Source organism: Nilaparvata lugens, chromosome X, assembly GCF_014356525.2.
Source record: "Nilaparvata lugens isolate BPH chromosome X, ASM1435652v1, whole genome shotgun sequence".
Lineage (NCBI taxonomy): Eukaryota > Metazoa > Arthropoda > Insecta > Hemiptera > Delphacidae > Nilaparvata > Nilaparvata lugens.
In genome coordinates this window covers 103,448,104-103,470,187 of record NC_052518.1, presented here as the reverse complement: position 1 = coordinate 103,470,187, position 22,084 = coordinate 103,448,104, and the positions used below count along the sequence as shown (strand labels likewise).

The window sequence follows — 22,084 nt, the reverse complement described above, 5'->3', positions numbered from 1 at the left end:
ATTTATTTCTTGAATTATCTACAAATATTATAATATTTGCGAGGGATTAAAGGATTAAACAGTTATCGTAAAAATATCGTATTTTATGATGAAAACACTAGTAGAATATTTTACATAAAGAATTTTGGATATCCGTGAAACACAAATTCAAAAAATGTGTATCATGAACTCAAAACAATTCACAATATCACAAAAATTCTTGATATTGGACAATATTCTAGTTTTTTCATTATGGATAAGTATCACTACATTTCATTTATTTATTTACAATGCAAATGACACTAATGTAATCACATTGATAGATAAAATAATAAGGTAGTCCTTGTGCTATTTTTCTTCCAAATGTTTATGGGTGACAAAGTCCAAGAAAAGGTTAAAATTTCACGTGTACAATTTTTATAAAATTTTAGTGCAAAATGAACATGAGAACTATAAATTTAGAATTAAAATGGCTTGAATTAATAAATTGATTAGAAATATTCCACTCAATTGCCACTTGTCACGAATAATATTGAGTTATTTTAGAAAATTTGGAACCATTGAAGAAATACAAACTTGTAAAATTTATATATTTCGACTGATGCAGTATCATAAATCATATTTTGTCTTTTTTTGGTAAGATACTTACTTGCACTAGGCCCTTATAATGATTAATGAGCATTTTCTTCTTATTCATAGTGGGTTGAGCTCTAAGAGGTTCCTTTCTCTCCTCAGATAAATTCATGTCATCCTGAAACACAGAAAAATAAACAATGAAATCTTGGAAAATATTTCAAATAACCGTCGTGAAATAAAGTACAGTCTACCTCAATATCATCAATTTATAAATAAATTTCTTGAATGATCTACAAATATTATAATATTTTGCCTCTCTGAATAACAATGGAAATTATCTACAAATATTGGAATATTCTGTCTCTCTGTATATCACAATGGACTCCCTCTGTAGAAAAGTTCATTGAAACCTTCCTCATCAATTGAAGTTGACAATAACAATGTATTAAATTTTTGTCATTCACAAAGTACTTTCCATTCAGTTATCCAAAGTGTTAATTCTCACAAGTAATTTCCACTGACTTGCTCATATTCACTAATAATTCATAGTTTTCCAGATTTGATGATCTAAAGAATTATGAGTACAAAGAGATGGTGAAAATTAAGTTTAGGTTGAAATATTATAACCTGAATCTTACTACAGAAAAAAGTTGTATTTTCCAACTAGTTAACAAACTAGCATTTTCAACTAGTTGACAAACTAGCATTTTCAACTAGTTGACAAACTAGCATTTTCAACTAGTTGACAAACTAGCATTTTCAACTAGTTGACAAACTAGCATTTTCAACTATAGTTTCAGAGTTGGTTATTGAAATGAGCCGTAGGAAAAAGTTTCAGTCCTTGATTCTTTTGAGATAAGATAAATAATACTTACAGTCATTAACATTGACTCCATTTTCTGGTCAAACATTAATGTTTTATTCTTTTGACATAATGTAAGCCAAATGAGAAGAATACTGTTATTCTTTTCTGTTCATCTTAATCCTTTAATTAAAAATGAAACTATTGGAGTGGTCTAATTCTCCAAAGGTAGACGCACACATATCGTCATCGGACGGACGGCACGCATCGGACAAATCGGATTATTATATTTGATGCATTGTTTTCAATTATTGGAGTGCGCATACCTATCCGCATCCGTATAGGTATGCGCACTCCAATTGAAAACAATGCATCAAATCTAATCGTCCGATGCGTGCCGTCCGTCCGATGACGATCTGTGTGCGCCTACCTTAATGTAGCAGAACAAGGTCTTAAATATATAGAAACAATAAAAGGTGTTAAAACATTGACTATTGGAAAACATAAAGATTCTTGCTCCAATACAACTTTTATCAGGGGAATTACAGTTGCATTTGAGAAATTTTTCTTTGACATCAGTAATATATTGTAATTAATTTTTCACTATTAACTCCTTTCTTTTTCTTTTTTCTATATTGGCTTGATTTTGTTTTGAATTGATGCTCTCACTCAGCGGACAGGATTTTTCCTTTGCTGGGTGATGCCAATTGTGTATTTAAATTGTTTTTAAATTTCTCCTTTTTTTAAATTTGATTTCCATTATCGAATTATCTCTAAGGTATTAATAGAATTATTTTATACTTTATCTATTATGAAATGTTAACATGTATTAATTTTGGCAATAAAAATTATTATTATTATTATTTATAATGAATTATTCCTCTACACCTACACAAAGTATTTTTCAGGAACATTATAGATAGTCTCATGATTTTCTCTTGCTGTTGAGAGAATATTCATTGAGAGCTTTGATGCCTTTTATATGCATATTTTCTTGAACTTTACAAGTATGATTTGAGTACAATTCGAGTGCTTTTCAAGTGTTACCTGATAGAATGATTATAGATTCTCCGATGAAATGTTATTTTCAAATCAATATACAGTAACAATCAATCAGTTCTATTTAGCCAGAAGATACAATGTACATAAGGCCATGTCAACACACATATATTCAATCATACAATACTTACACATACATGTTACAACTATAAACTATTTGCTTATAATTTCTAATGATAATTTAAGGTTAATTGATAATTTATCCTGATAATTGATAATTTTCAAATCAATATACAGTATCAACCAATCAGTTCTATTTAGCCAGAAGATACAATGTACATAAGGCCATGTCAATACACATATATTCAATCATACAATACTTACACATACAGGTTACAACTATAAACTATTTGCTTATAATTTCTAATGATAATTTAAGGTTAATTGATAATTTATCCTGATAATTGATAATTTTCAAATCAATATACAGTATCAACCAATCAGTTCTATTTAGCCAGAAGATACAATGTACATAAGGCCATGTCAATACACATATATTCAATCATACAATACTTACACATACAGGTTACAACTATAAACGATTTGCTTATAATTTCTAATGATAATTCAAGGTTAATTGCTAATTCATCCTACAAACAACTTCAATTGGATAACTTCAATTTTGAACTTGGCTGTAGTAGGAAAGGGATTCAGGAGATGAGTTGAACTTATTTATTATCAGGAAAATTACTGATGTTCTTATGGTAATTTAATTTCCATAATATTTCTCATGTCTAGATCAATGACCAGGCATCCCTGGAAGGATCGCATCAAACACTATGTAGTCATAGTTTGGCTAATCGTCATAAACTCGGATCCATACAAAAACAAATCTCACACATTTTTGGGTGTTGGTCTGTGTGTGTGTGTGTGTGTGTGGTGTGTGTGTGGTGTGTGTGTGGTGTGTGTGTGTGTGTGTGTGTGTGTGTGTGGTGTTGTGTGTGTGTGTGTGTGTGTGTGTGTTGTGGTGCTTGAAATTTTAAACTTAAGGTCCTTATACCATGAGGATCCGACAATAAGAAATTCAATAAAATCCAATTCAAGATGGCGGAAAAAATGGCGGATAATTACTAAAAAACCATGTTTTTCTCGAAAACGGCTCTAACGATTTTCTTCAAATTTATACCATGGATAGCTATTTATAAGCCCTATCAACTGACATGAGTCTCATTTCTGGGAAAATTTCAGGAGCGCCGTAATATTCTTGAGAAAAATGGCGGATAATGACTAAAAATCCATGTTTTTCACGGTTTTCTCGAAAACGGCTCTAACGATTTCCTTCAAATCTATACCATGGATAGCTATTCATAACCCCTATCAACTGGCATGAGTCTCATTTCGGGGAAAATTTCAGGAGCTCCGTAATATTCTTGAGAAAAATGGCGGATAATGACTAAAAATCCATGTTTTTCACCGCTTTCTCGAAAACGGCTCTAACGATTTTCTTCAAATTCATACCATGAATACATAAGCACTATCAACTGGCATGAGTCTCATTTCTGGGAAAATTCCATGAGCTCCGTAATATTCTTGAGAAAAATGGCGGATAATGACTAAAAAACCATGTTTTTCACGGTTTTCTCTAGAACGGCTTTAACGATTTTCTTCAAATTTGAACCATGGATAGCTATTCATAAGCCCTATCAAATGACATGAGTTTTTTCCTGGGAAAATTGCAGGAGCTCCGAAATATTCTCGAGAAAAATGACGGATAATTACTAAAAAACCATGTTTTTCATTATTTTCTCAAAAATAACTTGACCGATTTCTTTCAAATTCATACCCTGTATAGTTATTTATCAGCTCTATCAACTGGCATGAGTCTCCTTTCTGGGAAACCAATGGGGGGTCCACCCCAGCCTTGGGAAATTGACTTAGTAACCTCCTTCTCGTGCATGAGGTAGGTAGGTAGCGCAGCTCATAAAAAGAACACATAGTCGAGATATTTCATCTGTAGAACAGCTGTTTTGACGACTTTGAAAAAATGACGACTAAAAAAATCATCGAATTTCACAATTATTCACACAAAGAAAAAGTACTTTGAAAACGATTTTATATACACATATACAGAAGTCTGATCGCAGTTTCAAATATGAGCAAGGAAAGTTGTGTGAGTGCGCCACACCAGATTTTTAAAGTCGTCAAAACAGCTGTTCTACAGATGAAATATCTCGACTATGTGTTCTTTTTATGAACTGCTCTACCTACCTACCCCATGAGACTCATGTCAGTTGATAGGGCTTATAAATAGCTATCCATGATATGAATTTGAAGAAAATCGTTAAAGCCGTTTTCGAGAAAACCGTGAATAACATGGTTTTTTAGTGATTATCCGCCATTTTTCACAAGAATATTACGGAGCTCCTGCAAGTTTCCCAGAAATGAGACTCATGTCAGTTGATAGGGCATATAAATAGCTATCCATGGTATAAATTTGAAGAAAATCGTTAGAGCCGTTTTCGAGAAAACCGTGAAAAACATGGTTTTTTAGTAATTATCTGCCATTTTTTCCGCCATTTTGAATTCAATTTTATTTAATTTCTTATTGTCAGATCCTCATGGTATAAGGACCTTAAGTTTAAAATTTCAAGTCAATCGGTTGATTAGGAATGGAGTTATCGTGTTCACAGACACACACACACACACACACACCCAAAAATCATGTTTTTGGACTCAGGGGACCTTGAAACGTATAGAAAACTTGAAATTAGGGTACCTTAATTTTTTTTTGGAAAGCAATACTTTCCTTTTTCCTTACCTATGGTAGTAGGGCAAGGAAAGTAAAAATAAACTGAAAATTCATAAAAATAAACAAGATCGGCAAGAGTCGGCAGAGTTGATATCAGGCCACTCAGGTTGTCGTCCAAGCTGGAAATCATCTCATGAAAATAAGATAAGGACAGTGGAAATGAAGTGCCATAGAAAAACTGTTGGAAAGACAAGAAGGGATAGAGTAAGGGAAGAAGTTTGCATGAGAGACGTCAGTGAAAGGATAGAAATGAGGCAGTTGGGATGGTATGGACATGTACAGGGAACGGGGGATGATTGCAAAAAAGAACAGTATGTGAATGTGAGAGTGCAGGAAGGAGAGCAGTGGGACGTCCAAGGTATTCATATGAGGATCGGATTGAGGAGATGATTACAATTCACATACTGTAGAGATAGGACGGAGAAGAGGGAAGACTGTTCCAGAGATGAAGAGAATGGCGTTGGATAGGGAATCGGGAATCTGCAACTTGCGCCCAGCGGTCAGTTGATGAGTGGTAGGACGGGAATGTACAACTTGCGCCCAGTGGTCAGTTGATGAGTGGTAGGACGGGAATGTACAACTTGCGCCCAGCGGTCAGTTGATGAGTGGTAGGACGGGAATGTACAACTTGCACCCAGCGGTCAGAATGTGTTTGGGCACTCACAGATTGAACGTAACAAAGTGAACGTCCGTGACGTCATCACGAGTGATGTCATTTCGCTCTCAATTGCATCCGACATTACGTTCCCCGACTGAAGGAGCGAAATTCAAATTCACTACAGTATCCTAAGGAAGCTTCAAGCAAAACACTACTGTATTATGACAACATAATAGCCAAGTTGATGAGATACATATTTCTATCCTATAATTACATTCTAATTGATATTAAAAGATTGGGCTAGAGCCATGATTGTACGAACAATCATTCATTAAGATACAGTCATCTTGAATGGATAACCTCTGTCGAATTGGTTCTAGTAGACACATCGTCTCAATCATTCATTCTAATGTTTCGACTTTTCATTTCTGAATTTTGTTTTAATGACAAATACAATGTGGGTGACAGATGAAGATATATTTTCTGAATACTTAAAACCTTCAAACACTAATAACTTTGAACCTCCGTCACTCAGCGAAACAAACATATCAACACTGTTCATTTTCTCACTCATGGTGACAGCCTGAAAGAGTCAATATGTGCCATTTATCGAAAAGTTTGTGGTTTTGACAAACCGGGGGATTCCCGGTCGTCAACCTTTTCAACATACTGTCAGAGCTGGAAATTAGATGTATTCATGATCTCAAAATTCACCAACATGATTCAAAATCAATAGAACACTTTTGGAGTCGAATAGGAAAGGAATGGTCGTTGTAAAGAAGATGGTTGTCGGAAAGTTTATATACCGTTATCACTTCCAGAGAGAGTGAGAGAGAGACAGACAAATAATGTGAGTGGCAGTGATGACGTCACGACGTAAACAGTGTACGTGTGTATCGGAGCCCTGTATCACTACCATTTGACCTCTGGGCGCTAGTTCTGTAGGTCCAGGGAATCATGGAGGACATGGACTGAGGCTACCCCAACACTGTATGAGAGGCACACTGGAGAGAGGCAAAAAAGAAGAAGAAAAATAAGAAAAAGAAGAAGAATAAATAAGTTGATTTCAACTTTTTATTGAAGAGTTGCATTGATAGTAAGTTATATTATTGCAAAGAAATTATAGATGGTCTGATGATACTTACCAACATCTCTTCGAATTTTATGTTGAGCGACTGTTCGTCGAGATGTTCAATTTGCTCGACCTGTTCGTCGGTTTCATTGAAATCGGTTTCCGACCGAGGCCTCGGAAGCTGACTAGAACCACTCCTGAAGCCGGTCTTCTTCGGCCGGAACAGGGTTTCCAGCTGCAACACACAAGTAGAAACAGAATTTAAAAAATGTCCAGCTAAAACATACAAATAGAAACAAAATTTAAAAAATGTCCAGCTAAAACACAAATCCAATCCACAATTCAAGAATTCTTATTAAAGTTGTGGGTCTTGTTTTGAATTAAATACAGGGGTGTCCAAAAAATGTATACACTAAGGCAGGGTGCACACCAGAGAAACGCGTTTCGTGAAGCCCCTTTCATGAAACTTGTTTCATGCAATCCGTTTCACTCGCGCATGCATACAAAAGAAAACGATGATTTCGATGATGATGTGGTTGTTTTGCCGTTGTGGCTAGGGAATAAAAAGAGAATACAAAAATACTGGTTTCACCCACTGATCAGGGATCGAGACCATAGTACCCTCGTTGTTGCGAACTTACCCATAAGCAATCCTATCAAATTAAAGTACTTTTTTCCAAATGTCTAAGACACTTTTTGATCGTTTGGTGGCATTGGTTTTTCTACAGCTTCGTCCAACTTAACTTAGAATGAAATTCCTGCCATAACTTTCTGATCGTTTGGTGGCATTGGTTTTTCTACAGCTTCGGCCAACTTAACTTAGAATGAAATTCCTGCCATAACTTTCTGTAAATCACACAAATTTCTACAAATTACACAATTTCTCAACGCGAAACTACAGCTAAAGGAAACCGATTATTGTGTTTCACGCAACTGGTCTCACGCAATCAAAGAAACTGGAGTTTCATGAAACGCAGTGTGCACAACCCTGCTTACTGCTTAATCTTATCAGTCGATTGCGAGCAACTTTCGTTTCACGTTTCCTGAAACTTGTTTCACGAAACGCGTTTTTCCGGTGTGCACCCCGCCTAATTGACCGCATGGAAAGTGAATAAATGAATAACTGAATAAATGAATTTATTTCCTCCTCAAATTACAAATTACAAAAGTAGAAATTAAATAGTATCTAGGAAATTATACTGATCACGTATCCAGTTGTGTGATCAGATAATCAAGGTATAATTAACAAGGTAAAAACATTATCAACTTAAATAATAAATAATAAAAATAAAAATAAACTTGTATGAAAAAAAATAAAAATAAAAGCTGTGAGTCTAGTCTAGGTGATTAAGATTGCTAAAACAATACTGAAACTACTGCCTGTAGCGCATGAGATAAAAAAACAAATAAATTGAAACAGCCCAGAAAACCAAAAACTGGAATAAATGAAATGCTTTTAAATGTAATAATTAATATAATACCGTACATGCCTTAGTGGAATAGTGATTCAATTGAATAATATTTTTATGAGAATGGTGCCGTTGAACAATGCTAGCTCAACCTGCACCATTATCTAACAACATTTCTAACCATCCATACGTCGTTCACTGTAAATAACCAGCTCTTTGCTCTCTCACAAAAGATAATATAGGAATCACACCTTCTCAATTCAATTGGCAATTTATTGTAAATATAAGGTCCTAAGTACATAAACGAGTGCCTAAAAATTTCCCTGCTCACCTTTGGTGTCCTACACAGTAGCTGGTTAACGCTTCTCATATTGTAATAAAGATTTCCCGTACCACAGTTTCCGCTTTTCAAATAAACCAATTTTAAAACTAAAAACGAATAAATTTTGGATAGGCATTATTTTCAAATTTACATACAAAGTGTAAGGCCGTTTCAGACCGCCGTAGCATAGCTTGAGCGACGTCTTTGGGCGATGTAGCATATTAACACACAAGCTAAGAACAGTTAACACTGTAATATATTTTTTCATAACTTTTTGTGGTGTGATTCGTGGTCTAGTGAATATGGTGCTTGCGTAGCAGCCCAGAGTTCCCGCGTTCAGACCCAGATATAAAACTCATTATCCAATATCCAATCTCTCGATCAAAGACCAGGCCATTCCTGGATAGATCGCGTCAGTCGGAGTATTTCAACATGAGAAAAAAAACACTGGTCAAACAGACCACACTTTACTTGATCATGATGGCAGTGTTACAGATCACAAAGTATCTTCATTAAAAAAGTCAAAGTTCACTAAAAGGCATTGATATTATATAGACTCTTTTCAATTAGCCACTTAGACAAGGAGGACCTGAAGATGTTCACCGGATGCGCCCTACCGGCACTGGCGGTGTATCATAACAAATCATTACTGCAAGCCTGAATACATAAAATACTGATACAAGGTTCGCCAGAGAAACTTACTTATTTGAAAGGTCAATAAAAACAAAAGTACTTCAGATATTGTTTCAATCTTCTTTTTATATGAGAATACAATATCTCAATTTTTCCCATGCAGTCTTGAAAATGACATCAGACCAATGGCGACCCTCATTGCGCATACACTGATGAAGTCGACTTTCGAAATTTGTATCCACTCGTTGCAGTATATCAATCGGTATGTTGGCAATAGCGAATGTTGTTCTTGAGGTGTGCTATGGTCCGTGGTCGATCGACATAAACCACGGATTTCAAATAACCCCATAAAAAATCGCATTGACGAAACGCATGAGGAAATGAGCCTTGTCAAATAACCGCGTCTTCAGGCAGGTTGTCAGCATACCACATGCATTTTGACGGGCAACAAAATCGCGTTCAGTCAATTCTTGAACAACAGCCAATTTATAGGGATGAAGTTGAAGGTCTTCATGGAAAATTCGTCGAACAGTCGTCAGAAATTGCCATAGCAGCTGCGTGTTTGCGAGCCGAACGCCGGGGAGAACGCACAGCTGACAGACTACCTCACTCTTTCGATATTTTCTGGAGTACTGATGGTTCATTGAAGTGCATTTCTGGGTTTAGCGACACTTCCACACTCCTGAAATGAGTTAACCCACGGCAGAATCAAATTATGACCAGGGACGAGTCTGTGGGGAGTAATTTCAAATCGAGCGCGGAAGGTGATCAACCATTAGAAAAGAAACTCTCAACTGGGAAGGCCCGCTGCTCTCTTGACCGGAGCATGATGGCTATTTACTTGAGGGAGGAAAAATTTGAGAACTTCCCCCTCCAGATGCGCCCCCTCCTGCCAATCTACACGACCAATTCAACGCACGGGAATTTTTTAAAATAAGTAAGTTTCTCTGGAGCACTTTGTAGAAAACTATTGATACTTCATAAATGACTGAGATCAGTTGAAAATTCACATTGCAAGCTCAACTGTAGCTTTCATAAAATCAACAGGAGCTCAGCAATCATATTCGCCTTTTGATCATCATTTCTCATTTAATTTAATTTAATGAGGCTAAACAGAAACATAAGATTTTAGACAGGTCACTTCCGTGTTATCGGATAAGTATGTTAAACTGTCGGTCCCGGGTTTAAATCCAGATGTGAACAAATGTTTTTAGCCAAGTCTCTTGCGTGTTATCGGATGGGTATGTTAAACTGTCGGTCCCGGCTGGAGTAAGATCCATTGACGGCTTGAATTGTATGTTCAGGCGAGGTGGGACCTTCCCGAAGGGACTCCTCACAAACAAAAACAAAAAGCCGTAGGAATTTACTTCTTAGCATTCATTTATAAAAGAATTGAAACTAGTTTTGATTATTGACCGAGCGAAGTGAGGTCTAAGATTCAAGTCGACGGTTTTGCATTTCTCTTTCTTTATGTTTATATTGATGTAGGCTAGCCCTACATGGATACTTATCATGTGAGCACGATTGTCAAAGTGACTGTTATGGCAACAAACTGTTTATAAAAAGATAACAAATTAGAGTTTGTATGAGATACGTTCAAAGATGATGTTCTATTTTATTTTTATCTTGTTCAACATTGTAAACTTTTGATGAATAAAGTGTTAATTACAAAATCACATTTACAACAATATTTATGTTCCGCATTTACGGCGAAACGCAGCAATAGATTTTCATGAAATTTGACAGGTATGTTCCTTTTTCTAACTATATGTAATTATTATTTTTTATTATTTTTATTGACAATACTCTATGTTTGAACCAAATTCTTGAGTTAATAAAATTTATTTATTTATTTAAATTGCGCGTCGACGTATATACAAGGTTTTTGGAAATTTTGCATTTCAAGGATAATATAAAAGGAAAAGGAGCCTCCTTCATACGCCAATATTGGAGTAAAAATCAGACTATAGAATCATTCATCATAAATCAGCTGTCGACTGGATTATAAATTGCACGCAATGACGCATGCGATTCAATTTCTCAATGTAACTTAGTGAGAAAACAGCTGTTGTGTCGAATATTAATTGCATGCAGTGAGGCATGCAATTGATAACTTGAAGTAGCATAGTATTTTTTTCCACTTTTCTCTGCTTTCTTAAGCTTTTGATAATAGTAGGATATAGATAGTAGGATATAGCTGTTTACATCAAATTATTAGCATTTTGAATGTAAAAGACTAAGAAATTGTCAAAAAACCACTGATTTATTGATAATTAGAAAGACCGGTTTCGGTTATTACACCATTGTCAATCTCTGATAAACTAAAACTAAATACAAGAGCAGCAGAATTTATACTAGTAGGCGAGTACTGCTATTGGTCGAGGGCATGAACGCCTGCCATTGGCCTAGCTAGACAGTCTCCTCCCCCTCAACGGTGTGACAAAATGGCGGCTTAAGCAACAGAATCGCCATGATAATAAAAATGTTAGCCTACTTTTTAGTACAAAATAAGAACCAAGTCAATAGTTTTTCCATTTACATATTTGATTTATTATCTTACACATTTGTTTTCTTGGTTCTTATTTTGTACTAAAAAGTAGGCTAAAATTTTTATTATCATGGCGATTCTGTTGCTTAAGCCGCCATTTTGTCACACCGTTGAGGGGGAGGAGACTGTCTAGCTAGGCCAATGGCAGGCGTTCATGCCCTCGACCAATAGCAGTACTCGCCTACTAGTATAAATTCTGCTGCTCTTGTATTTAGTTTTAGTTTATCAGAGATTGACAATGGTGTAATAACCGAAACCGGTCTTTCTAATTATCAATAAATCAGTGGTTTTTTGACAATTTCTTAGTCTTTTTCATTCAATATGAATAATTACCACAATATCAACTTCTCAACTACACAAAAAAAAATTATTAGCATTGTCGATACAACCCAAGTCGTTTATACACTGATATCTCGCCGACACGACAGGACAGGACAAAATTCACTCTGACAGTATTAGAAGAGACTGTAATTGAATCGCTAACCGCAGAAAGGAAACATGTCCAACTCTTCAAAAAAAAATTCAATAAATCAACTATTTAAAGTGAGATACATCGTTTACTGTAGAAAGGAGACATGTCCAACTGAAAGCATTGCAATGGTGATGTTCTGAATATATCGTTTACTGCAGGTTTAGGTTTTATTAAGTTTTTTGTCTCTCCTGTAAAATTATGAAAACTGGGCATGTTGCCTTTCTGCGGTTAGCGATTCAATTTATAACTGCGCGAGGTCTACTGTTCACAGAACTACTAGTTAAACCTCTAGTTAATAAATGAAACTGAGTTAACTTGAGACATACAGTATAAAAAATTTACAAGTTAAAAGAGATACAATCACAAAATAAGTTCAATATTAAGTGGTTCGAAACCCACATAAAACTGTATCATCTCTCATAATCTACCTTTTAGACATTGGCTTACTACTATCAAAATTCGGAAAGGGAAAAGTTTTGGACTATAGTGAGGTCCACGTTAGGCAGTGTGTAATTTGCAATGGTGCTGCTATCCTTGTCTATCGTTCAACAAAGCAGATGGCGCTATCTCTTTCACGCATTGCGATGTTGCCACATCGTTTATCAACAATGTAGAAATTCAACTAATTGACAGAATATTTAATCTCAATCATGAAAATTTATTATTACATCTTTTAAAAAAATATTTTTCTCGACAAATAAAATATGATTAACTATTTTCAACAATAATGAACAGTTGAATTCATCAGATATACCAGTATCAGCTGTTTGGGTGGCAAGACTGAGATCTGGCAACGTTTTTCTCCTATCTTCCTTCACTGCCATTATAACGTGGACCTCACTAAAGGCCTGTTGGTCCTTTTCTAATCATGTATTTGATTTGTGCATTGGTTAATGTAAATTAATAAATAATCATAGAGCACATGTGGGAATCATCCTCAGAAAAAGAAAATGATTGAAGAAAATAAAAATCTTAGAGATTTACAAAAATGTTTGAGATTTTTTTAATTGAAATTTTTAATGAAATGGGTTCAACATGAAAATTGAATTTCAATGACTATTTTATAGATACAAGTTGAACTGAAATGCATTCTATAAAAGTTCAACCGCCCTAATAGAAAGCTTACGGAAGTAATATTACAGAAACAATAAGCTGACATTGTAACACTCATCTATGGCTTGATAACTGGAATCACCTTGAGATTTCATCTGTGGGGACAAGCTCTTTCTTGCAAGGAACGTAGACATATTGTCTGTCACTCTAACTAGTTACCATCTACTTGCAAATTTGATACATCTGACATTTCTAGTCATCATCTCTTATACTTGGATGAAATATGCTATGCAAAATTTGACCTGTAGCTAATTATAGAGACAGTTCTCAACTAATTTATGAATTCAATGTTTGATTCCATTACGAACTGCTTGTTAAATAATCACTTCTGAAGGTTGGGAAGGAACTTCATCAACCTTGGTTGATGAAGGGCCTAGTGTCCGAAAGCGCTACACTAATATAAGTAGAAGCTAATAGCTTTTATTTATAATAAATACCTGACTGCTATGTCGTAATTAATTGTTCAAAAGTGATAATTTATGAACTCGTATATTGAACTTTCAGAAGAAAAGAAATATACTGTATTGTAAAAAGCATATTTGTTCTTCTACTGATTGCCGGTTGCACAACAGCTGGTTCAATTTTAACAGTGATTAATTTCACGAAAACCAATCAGAGAAGGCGTTTTTAAAAAGACGAAAAGCCTTCACTGATTGGTTCTCGTGAAATTAATCACGGTTAAGATTTAACCGGCTGTTGTGCAACCGGGCTTGAGACTTATAATAAACCTATAGTTTCCCTTGTTCTTGTGATAAATAAATATCAACTGATACAATACTGTGAAGACTAGCTGTAATATTATAGTATTATAGTTTATACACTAAAGTAAACAAATATTTAGCTGTCAACTAAGACTAATGATTACAACCAAAATGACTAGAGTGTGTCCACGTTATAATGGGAGGGGAGAAACATAAGAAGACAGCGTTGCCGATTTTCTGCCTTCTAGAGAGGATGAAACTGGTATATCTGATGTTCATAATGTAATTTATTGAGTAAATTGTCCATACATGGACGATAGTTTATGAACACAGGCACAGCCAACATACAGAATAAAATAATTCTTGTTTTGAATGATCAATTATATTTTATTCATCAAGAAAATATATTTTCAATGATTAAATGATAAATTTCATAATCCAGATGAAATATTATGTCAATTAGTCATATTTCTACATTGTTAAAAAGGATCTTGCAACGTTGCGGAGGTAGAAAAGGATAGCGGTATCTGCTTTGTTGAATGATAGACAAGGATACCAACACCAATGTTAATCAAATACTGCCATTATAACGTGGACCTCACTATCAATTACATATCTACTATAGTGAGGTCCTATAGGAGATCAATGTTGCCGATCCTCTGTCTTGTTAATGCCTTCTATGGAGGGTAACTGATACCGGTTTATTGATAATACTAACTGTTCATTCTCGTTTATAATATCAATTATATTTTATCAAGCAAGAAATTATAATTCTCAATGATTTCATAATGAATTTTCATAATCAAGATTAAATATTTAATTATATTTCTACATTGTTGGAAGACGAACTGGCAACAGAGGAAAGCGAGAAAGAGATAGCGCTATCCGCTTTGTTGAATGATGGAAAAGGATAGACAATTGCTAATCAAACACTGCCATTATAACGTGGACCTCACAATAGAATTTTTACTTGCGATGCTATCGACGTGAAATAGCGCCTTGTATAAAATAAATAAAATTTAAATAAACGAAATAATCTTATGACGATAAAATGAATTTGAGATCCTTGTTTACTGCAAAAATGTATCCCATAATGATAAATTCATCATAAAGACAATTTTAAAGAAACCTAGAACTTATGATAGTAAGATTTTGTTCAGTGAATTTGATGTTAAACTATACGACAGTTATATCTTAGTTGCATAACAAATTACAGTTTTAAATACGAGCATAATTTCCCTCTAACCGATGACATAAATTATAATCTTAGACCTAATACAATAAGAAAATATGAAATATATAACACCAACTCAGCTCTTCTCAGAAGGCAACTTTACTACATTAACAGTAAATTCATAAATATACTAGAAAGTGAATTTCCACTTAATAATTTCCGAAATAATAAACACAGAAAAAGAGCCATAGAGGCATGGCTGAACTTGAATTATTTCCAATCGTTGATTTTTATACAATAATCAATTTCATATTATAAATTATATTATAAGCTAAATTCAAGTTTATATATTACATCCCTGATTAAGCTGTTTTACAACTCACACTGGCGCACAAGGAATCTTCCTTTTGCCGGTGTTTTTGCCTCACCTACTGTACTTCTGTACTTATACATGTGAACATAGATTCAATCTTTATTTATAATATAAAGGATATCATTTTGTTATTATATCTAATTAAATAAATGTATTTATTTTGGTTTAAGTGCAGTAGCATATACTTATACATATACATATACATTTACATATACTTATACATTTATTTTTTGTAAAGCTTTTTTGTATTTTGTTTTTGGCAAATAAATTCATTCATTCATTCATTTTCATTCAAATAATTAAATTCTTATGAAGCTTCATCTTAAGATGCCATTTACGTGATTGAAACTTTGTTTACCTCTAGAATACCTCTTTAGTTGTAAGCGACTGAATTATATTAAACAACACTTTGTCTTTATAACCTACATACTTTGACAAGATCACATTTTACTGCAAACACTCTTACAAAAGCAATATTTTTGAAATCGGCTCCAAGGTCCTAACATGATTCATATTCTGTCTAGATCACTGTCATAAATCTTGTCACAGCGCATGCTTTATCACTCAATTTCAAACAAATGATCTGTGATTGTAATTTATTCACATCATGACAGATTGTAGATACCTACTCAAATAAAATCGCACATTTACGTCTGTTAAGTGTATCAGGCATACATGTGACAATGGAAACATGAATCCATCAATTTCATTTTTGTCACATGTGCGAAGTCTGTGGGAGCTGATTTGAAATTGAGATATAATCTAAATTTGAGATGAGGCGTAAATTCGGCAAATAATGGAACTATAAAAGTATGACTGTGCCTATATCATATATAAAGTACTAATTCAACTATAAGAACTTGATGTGAAATTACTTTTTCCTCCACCTACTGTCTAAAGTACTTACTTTACTCCCTGAAACCTAATACTAAAGTGTCACTTTTTCGCTCTTGGTAGTAAAAAACAGAAAAACTCCTTGGGAGTAAAAGTGACTCCATTTAAATAACATGGGGAGCATCTCTATTTTGAAACTTACATTGTAATAAGTTAGAAGGTCTAAGCTCAGATGAGAAAGCATAATAGAGGTGTCTGTCATTGAGTCAACTGAATTCAATACCACAACCAGAAATTTGATTAACTCATGAAATATATGTTTGTATGATAATTATTATATTCTTAATATTAGTAGACGATAAAAATTTATACAATTTTTAAAATATTTCATTCTATTCAAAATACCAGCCAACAAATATTTTTGATCTGCAATTCAAATCTGAACCGCGTGATCTGGAGTCAGCCATTTTTGGTAGCTGCTCAGCTGATATAATTGTTACAACTTTTGCCGATAGATAGCGCAATCGGCAGTGCCAATCAGACGACCGGTTTTTAGGTTTTAGATTTAGGTTATGTTGTTAGGAATTATTGTCACCAATACGTAAGTTATTAGAATGATTTTATTTGCAGTTTCTATAAAAAAATGTAGATGGAGGAAAAATGTTGTGTACATCACGAGCGAAAAATACTTTTTCTCCCTCAGGAAAATTGCTGCCCTCGGCTTCGCCTCGGGCTTCAAACTTTTTCCCACAGGGAGAAAAAGTCGTACTTTTCACTCTAGATATACAAATAACTATTATTTAAATAAATACTTTAAAATAGTAGCCTACTTAATGTTACATTGGGTGTGATAATATTATGATGACAAAAAGTTCATTCTTCCAATGCTCCAAAGTCCAAATACATCCGACGTACTGTATAGATCAGTGAAATTCATTGAGTAAAGTGAGGTCCCATGAATGGCAGTGAAGAAAGATAGGATAACAGTGTTGCCGATTCTTTGCCTTGGTACTGCCTTCTGTAGAAGATAGCTGATATCTGTATATCTGATGTAATATTGGCCCATATGAATAAAACCAGAGCAAATGCTCATGAGCAAGAGCATGGAGCATAAGGTTTTGCTCATGAGCAAAAGGTAGAAGCAAAAGCATTTGCTTATTTTTATATGAATAAGCTTTACCTTATACTCTTACCTTATGCTCCTGAACTCTGGAGCAAATACTCACGTATTTTAAAGATTTTTCATCAACTGATTCGCTTTTGTAGCCTTACTTTGGTTTTATAGCTCACAGAAGCGCTAAATATGCAACTAGGGTGCACCGATTGTGTTTGCGTCGTCTGCTCTGTTTTCTATTTATGAATAGAGTTTTAGGTTAGTTGCGTTGTAGAATTTTGAAATAATAGCATGAAAAAATGTCATCTCTATAATAATCTTCAGCATATTCTTATAATATCAATAGCCTTCTTATAATCGTCTACACTTTCATCTTCTTAAATGCCTATTTCCTATTTTGTGATGGCTATCTTTATAACAGGTATCTTTTGTATTTATTCTTTTGTAGGGATAATGGTGATATATATCATGGTTGAATCTAAAAATAGTTTTATAGTTCTCAACTATTGGTTGTGATCGTATCTGGTATAGTTTCCTCTTCCTCATACGAATTAGTTGAGCCATTTTACTATGATCAAAAGGTGATAAGCTGCTCTAGACTAGACTCACCTTTTTTGAAGCATTTGCTTCAAAAGTTGAGCAAATGCTCTAGTTTATTCATACAATTTCGAGCAATAGCTTTTACTTTTGAGCAAATGCTCAAACTATATTTTTTTTTGATGAGCATGAGCAAAAGGTTTTGCTCACGTTTATTCATAGAAAATGAAGAAAAATGCTCCATATTTTAGAAGTATAAGCAAATGCTCAACTTTATTCATATGGCCCATTAGTTTAGTAGTACAACTGAAATATGTGAAGTAAATTAGACATATGTTATGTGGAAAGCGAAAAGGGACCAGTTGTCGGAAGAGTAAAATGTTCAGGGCAGACAATAATAGACTAGGGTCAAAAATATCGATTTAGAATTTTCAATCGATCATCATGCAGTAACATTTCCTTTGTTGGTCAGAATCGATTGAAAAGTCGACTTTTTCTAAGAAATATCAAATAATGTCGATTATATGAACACATGTAATGTTGCAGAAAAGGGACCAGTTGTCGTTATGGAGTAGAATAGAATAGAATAGAATATTCATTTTTAAGAAAGAGTTATAGCATTGCCCGACAACTGGCCCTTTTTCAGCTTCTATCAGTCATATTCAGAAACAATTTGTTTACTTATTTTGAAACAATAGTTTACTTAAAGGTGCGTACAGATATACGCGCCGCGAACATGAGCAATTCACTTTTAATCAGCTGACTATATCTGTATTTTTACAGAAAAGGTAAGATACAGTTATAAAAAGGTTGGCATCAGCTGATTAAAAGTGAATTGCTCATGTCTGTATTTTTACAGAAAAGGTAAGATACAGTTATAAAAAGGTTGGCATCAGCTGATTAAAAGTGAATTGCTCATGTTCGCGGCGCGTATATCTGTACGCACCTTAAGAGAGACATGATAGTAATATAACCAGTTACATAACAAAATAATTATTAATTACAGTTGAACGGCAGACAAAACCCGGAAATGAGAATAGTAATATTTTGTTCCAACTCTAACAGTTAGATAATAATAGAATCAACAATTCTAAGATGTAAAAAACAGGATTCTTCACAATAATTATTATGACAAGAGGAATTCTGTGAGAAACATCCAAAACTTGCGTTGTCACTACTCCTCTTCACGATTCAGAGGATGTACAATAGTCCTTCAAATTCAATGGGCATTTGGAATTCATTTCACATTAATATAAGCATGACAAGGTACATAGAAAGATGAATGATGCAAGAGAAAAGAGGAGAAACATTCTGATTCAAGAGATCAGTTCTGCATCAAAATTCAAATCAGTGACAGATACACGTTTCAATATACACTTTGACTTTAAGGTTGTGCAAAGGCTAAAAATAAACTTTCTGCTGGTGATATTTTTCAAAGTTTTTCGATTTGTATATCATCAAGCTATCAAAATTAAACAGTTTTCTCAGAAAAACATTTTTTTTCTAATCATTACTTTTTTAGATATGAGAGCCTGAAGTTTGAATTTTTGGGACAGAACATTTCAAATTCGGTAAGATAAAAATCCATGAGATTTAGAGGATGGATTCTGCATGGTATTGATGATCTAGTAAAACAAGAATTTTCGAAAAAAAATCAGTTTTTGAAAAAATTATTCAACTTACCAAAAATATCTCAACTGAAAGTTATTTTTGATTATTTTTAGTAAATTGAATAGCTATATTAAAAATTGGTATTTTCAGAAAATTTTTGTTTTACTGATCAACAATACCATGAAGAATCTATCCTCTAAATGTCATGGATTTATCTCTTACCGAATTTGAAATGTTCTGTCCCAAAAATTTAAACTTTAGGCGCTCATATCTCAAAAAGTAATGATCAGAAAAAATGTTTTCCTGAGTAAACTTTTCCATTTTGATAGCTTGATGATATACAAATTGAAAAACTTTGAAAAATATCATGAGTAGAAAGTTTATTTTTAGCTGAATTTTATTTCTATTGAATGGTTCAACTTAGGTAAACCATTGAGAAAAGATATCATGAGAAATAACGTAGAGAAGAGATAGAGAGTCCTAACTTTTCTTTAAGGTTCACTTACTAATGGAAATAATTTTTTTATTCAAGACACAGTTGAAACTTTACACATCAACTTAGAAATTCGTCCAATTCAAGTAAGTCAATACACTTTTCGTGTAGTTGAGAAGTTGATATTGTGGTTATTATTCATATTGAATGAAAAAGACTAAGAAATTGTAAGAAAAAAAATCAGTGTTTTTTTGACAATTTCTTAGTCTTTTTCATTCAATAAGTCAATACAGTCTGTCTTACCATCGCTAGAAATTCAAACAACTAGCTGAAAGATACAGTCTTCAATTTATTAGTGTCAAGGTACTGTATCGTATACGGCAACTATTCTGTATTGGACGAACCGTAGAGTAAGTACTGGAGGTAGATAAAATGAAAGGTAAATAATATACTGACGACTCCATATAAGGCAAACGTTTGCGTTCATTACGGCTACATAATTTTTTCACTTGGTAATTAGATTGAAGTATTGATTTATTAGTTATTTCCTCAATGAAACAAATAGAGTTCATACTATTTTAACGTCTTCAAACTAGTTTCCTCTCATTTTTTAAGGGACCACACGCAACTACTATATAGCTCCGTCAATAATGGTTAAAGGCACGGGTCGATGTCAAACGAGGACACCGACAGTTGAGGACTCTTCTAAAAGCACAGAAGCGACAGTGGAGGACTCCGACAGTTGAGGAGCACTCCAGCAGACAGACTGAGAAAACGTGTGAACCTGCATGCATACGTATGGAGACAGACAGACGTCTGTGTGCGTTGAACATTTGAAAACCTGGGGAGGATTTTTCCTTAGTGTCTACTGCTATGTGGATTCACCTTGAAGGATTATGATGAAAGGATCCACCATTTAAAGAACATATAATAAATATTGGTGTAAAATGACAAAACTTCAAATAAGTACAATCCTATTATATTAAGCGAGCAATTTCTGTATATTTATATATGTTTATTTATGTTCAACGGATCTCGAAAACGGCTATAACGATTTTCACGAAATTTGGAACATAGGTTTATGTTTATGATATAAATATTCTATTGTACTAGGTCTCATCCTTGGGAAAACTCGCAGAACGACATTAGAAGGATAATTCATTTAGCTGAAACAGCTGAGACTTTCGTCGTCTGTGTAAAGTAAAAAAGTGAGTGAGCGAGTGAGTATGTGAAAAATCAAAATATCGCATCCCCGAAATTCATAAGATGACGTATAGCCAGCTGTGAAATATAAACACGATCATTTTAGAGAATTGTGTTCTGTTTATCAATAAATAAAAATAACGAGCGAAGCTCGGTGCCCCGATATTGCATATTAATCGGCATCATTGAGTCGGTTTTAAAATTTACAATTACAATTAAAATACAATAGTCCTGAGCTATTGGTTAGGGACAATTAAGCCGGTTTTAAAATGATTGATGAGCTGAGACAATTTACACAGAAGTAACAAAAAATAATGTGAACTTAAATTAATATAAAATGGTCAATGGTGAATTGGAAAATGCAAGTCCTTCTCTAACAAGATATCTTATAACCGTTAAAGTTACATTCCAAACCACCAGGAAGTCAATTTGATTTAAAACGACCGTTACTAAAACATTATCTGTTTTTTTGCAAACAAGATATGTGAAACTGCCAAAAAAATCAGTACTGTATCTGAAACGGCTATGAAGGCACCTATTCATTTTTTGATAATCACTTTGTTGACACACAGAGATTTATAGCTTCAGAATAAGAAATAAAAACGGACATAAATGATAAGGGGACTGATCACTCGAAAATCATGAAGTGAAGGATTGTTCATCTAGCCGGATACGAGGCAGGCTGCAGCAATCATCAAAACTGATAAATGAAATAAATCATTTCGCTGAAATGGAACGATAATTGTTCTCCAAACCAGCAAAGTGAAATTTA

At 34.0% G+C, this 22,084-nt stretch overlaps 1 protein-coding gene across 1 annotated transcript in view; it reads right to left on the bottom strand.

The window, feature by feature from the left end:
* Positions 1-22,084, bottom strand: part of LOC111049578 (protein diaphanous) — a 109,306-nt gene that overhangs the window by 64,909 nt on the left and 22,313 nt on the right. The window contains exons 3-4 of the mRNA XM_039442175.1: positions 6,909-7,070; positions 629-730 (exon numbers count right to left, since the gene is read on the bottom strand). Coding sequence (XP_039298109.1) covers positions 629-730; positions 6,909-7,070 — 264 coding nt within the window. The remainder of the gene's footprint in view (positions 1-628; positions 731-6,908; positions 7,071-22,084) is intronic.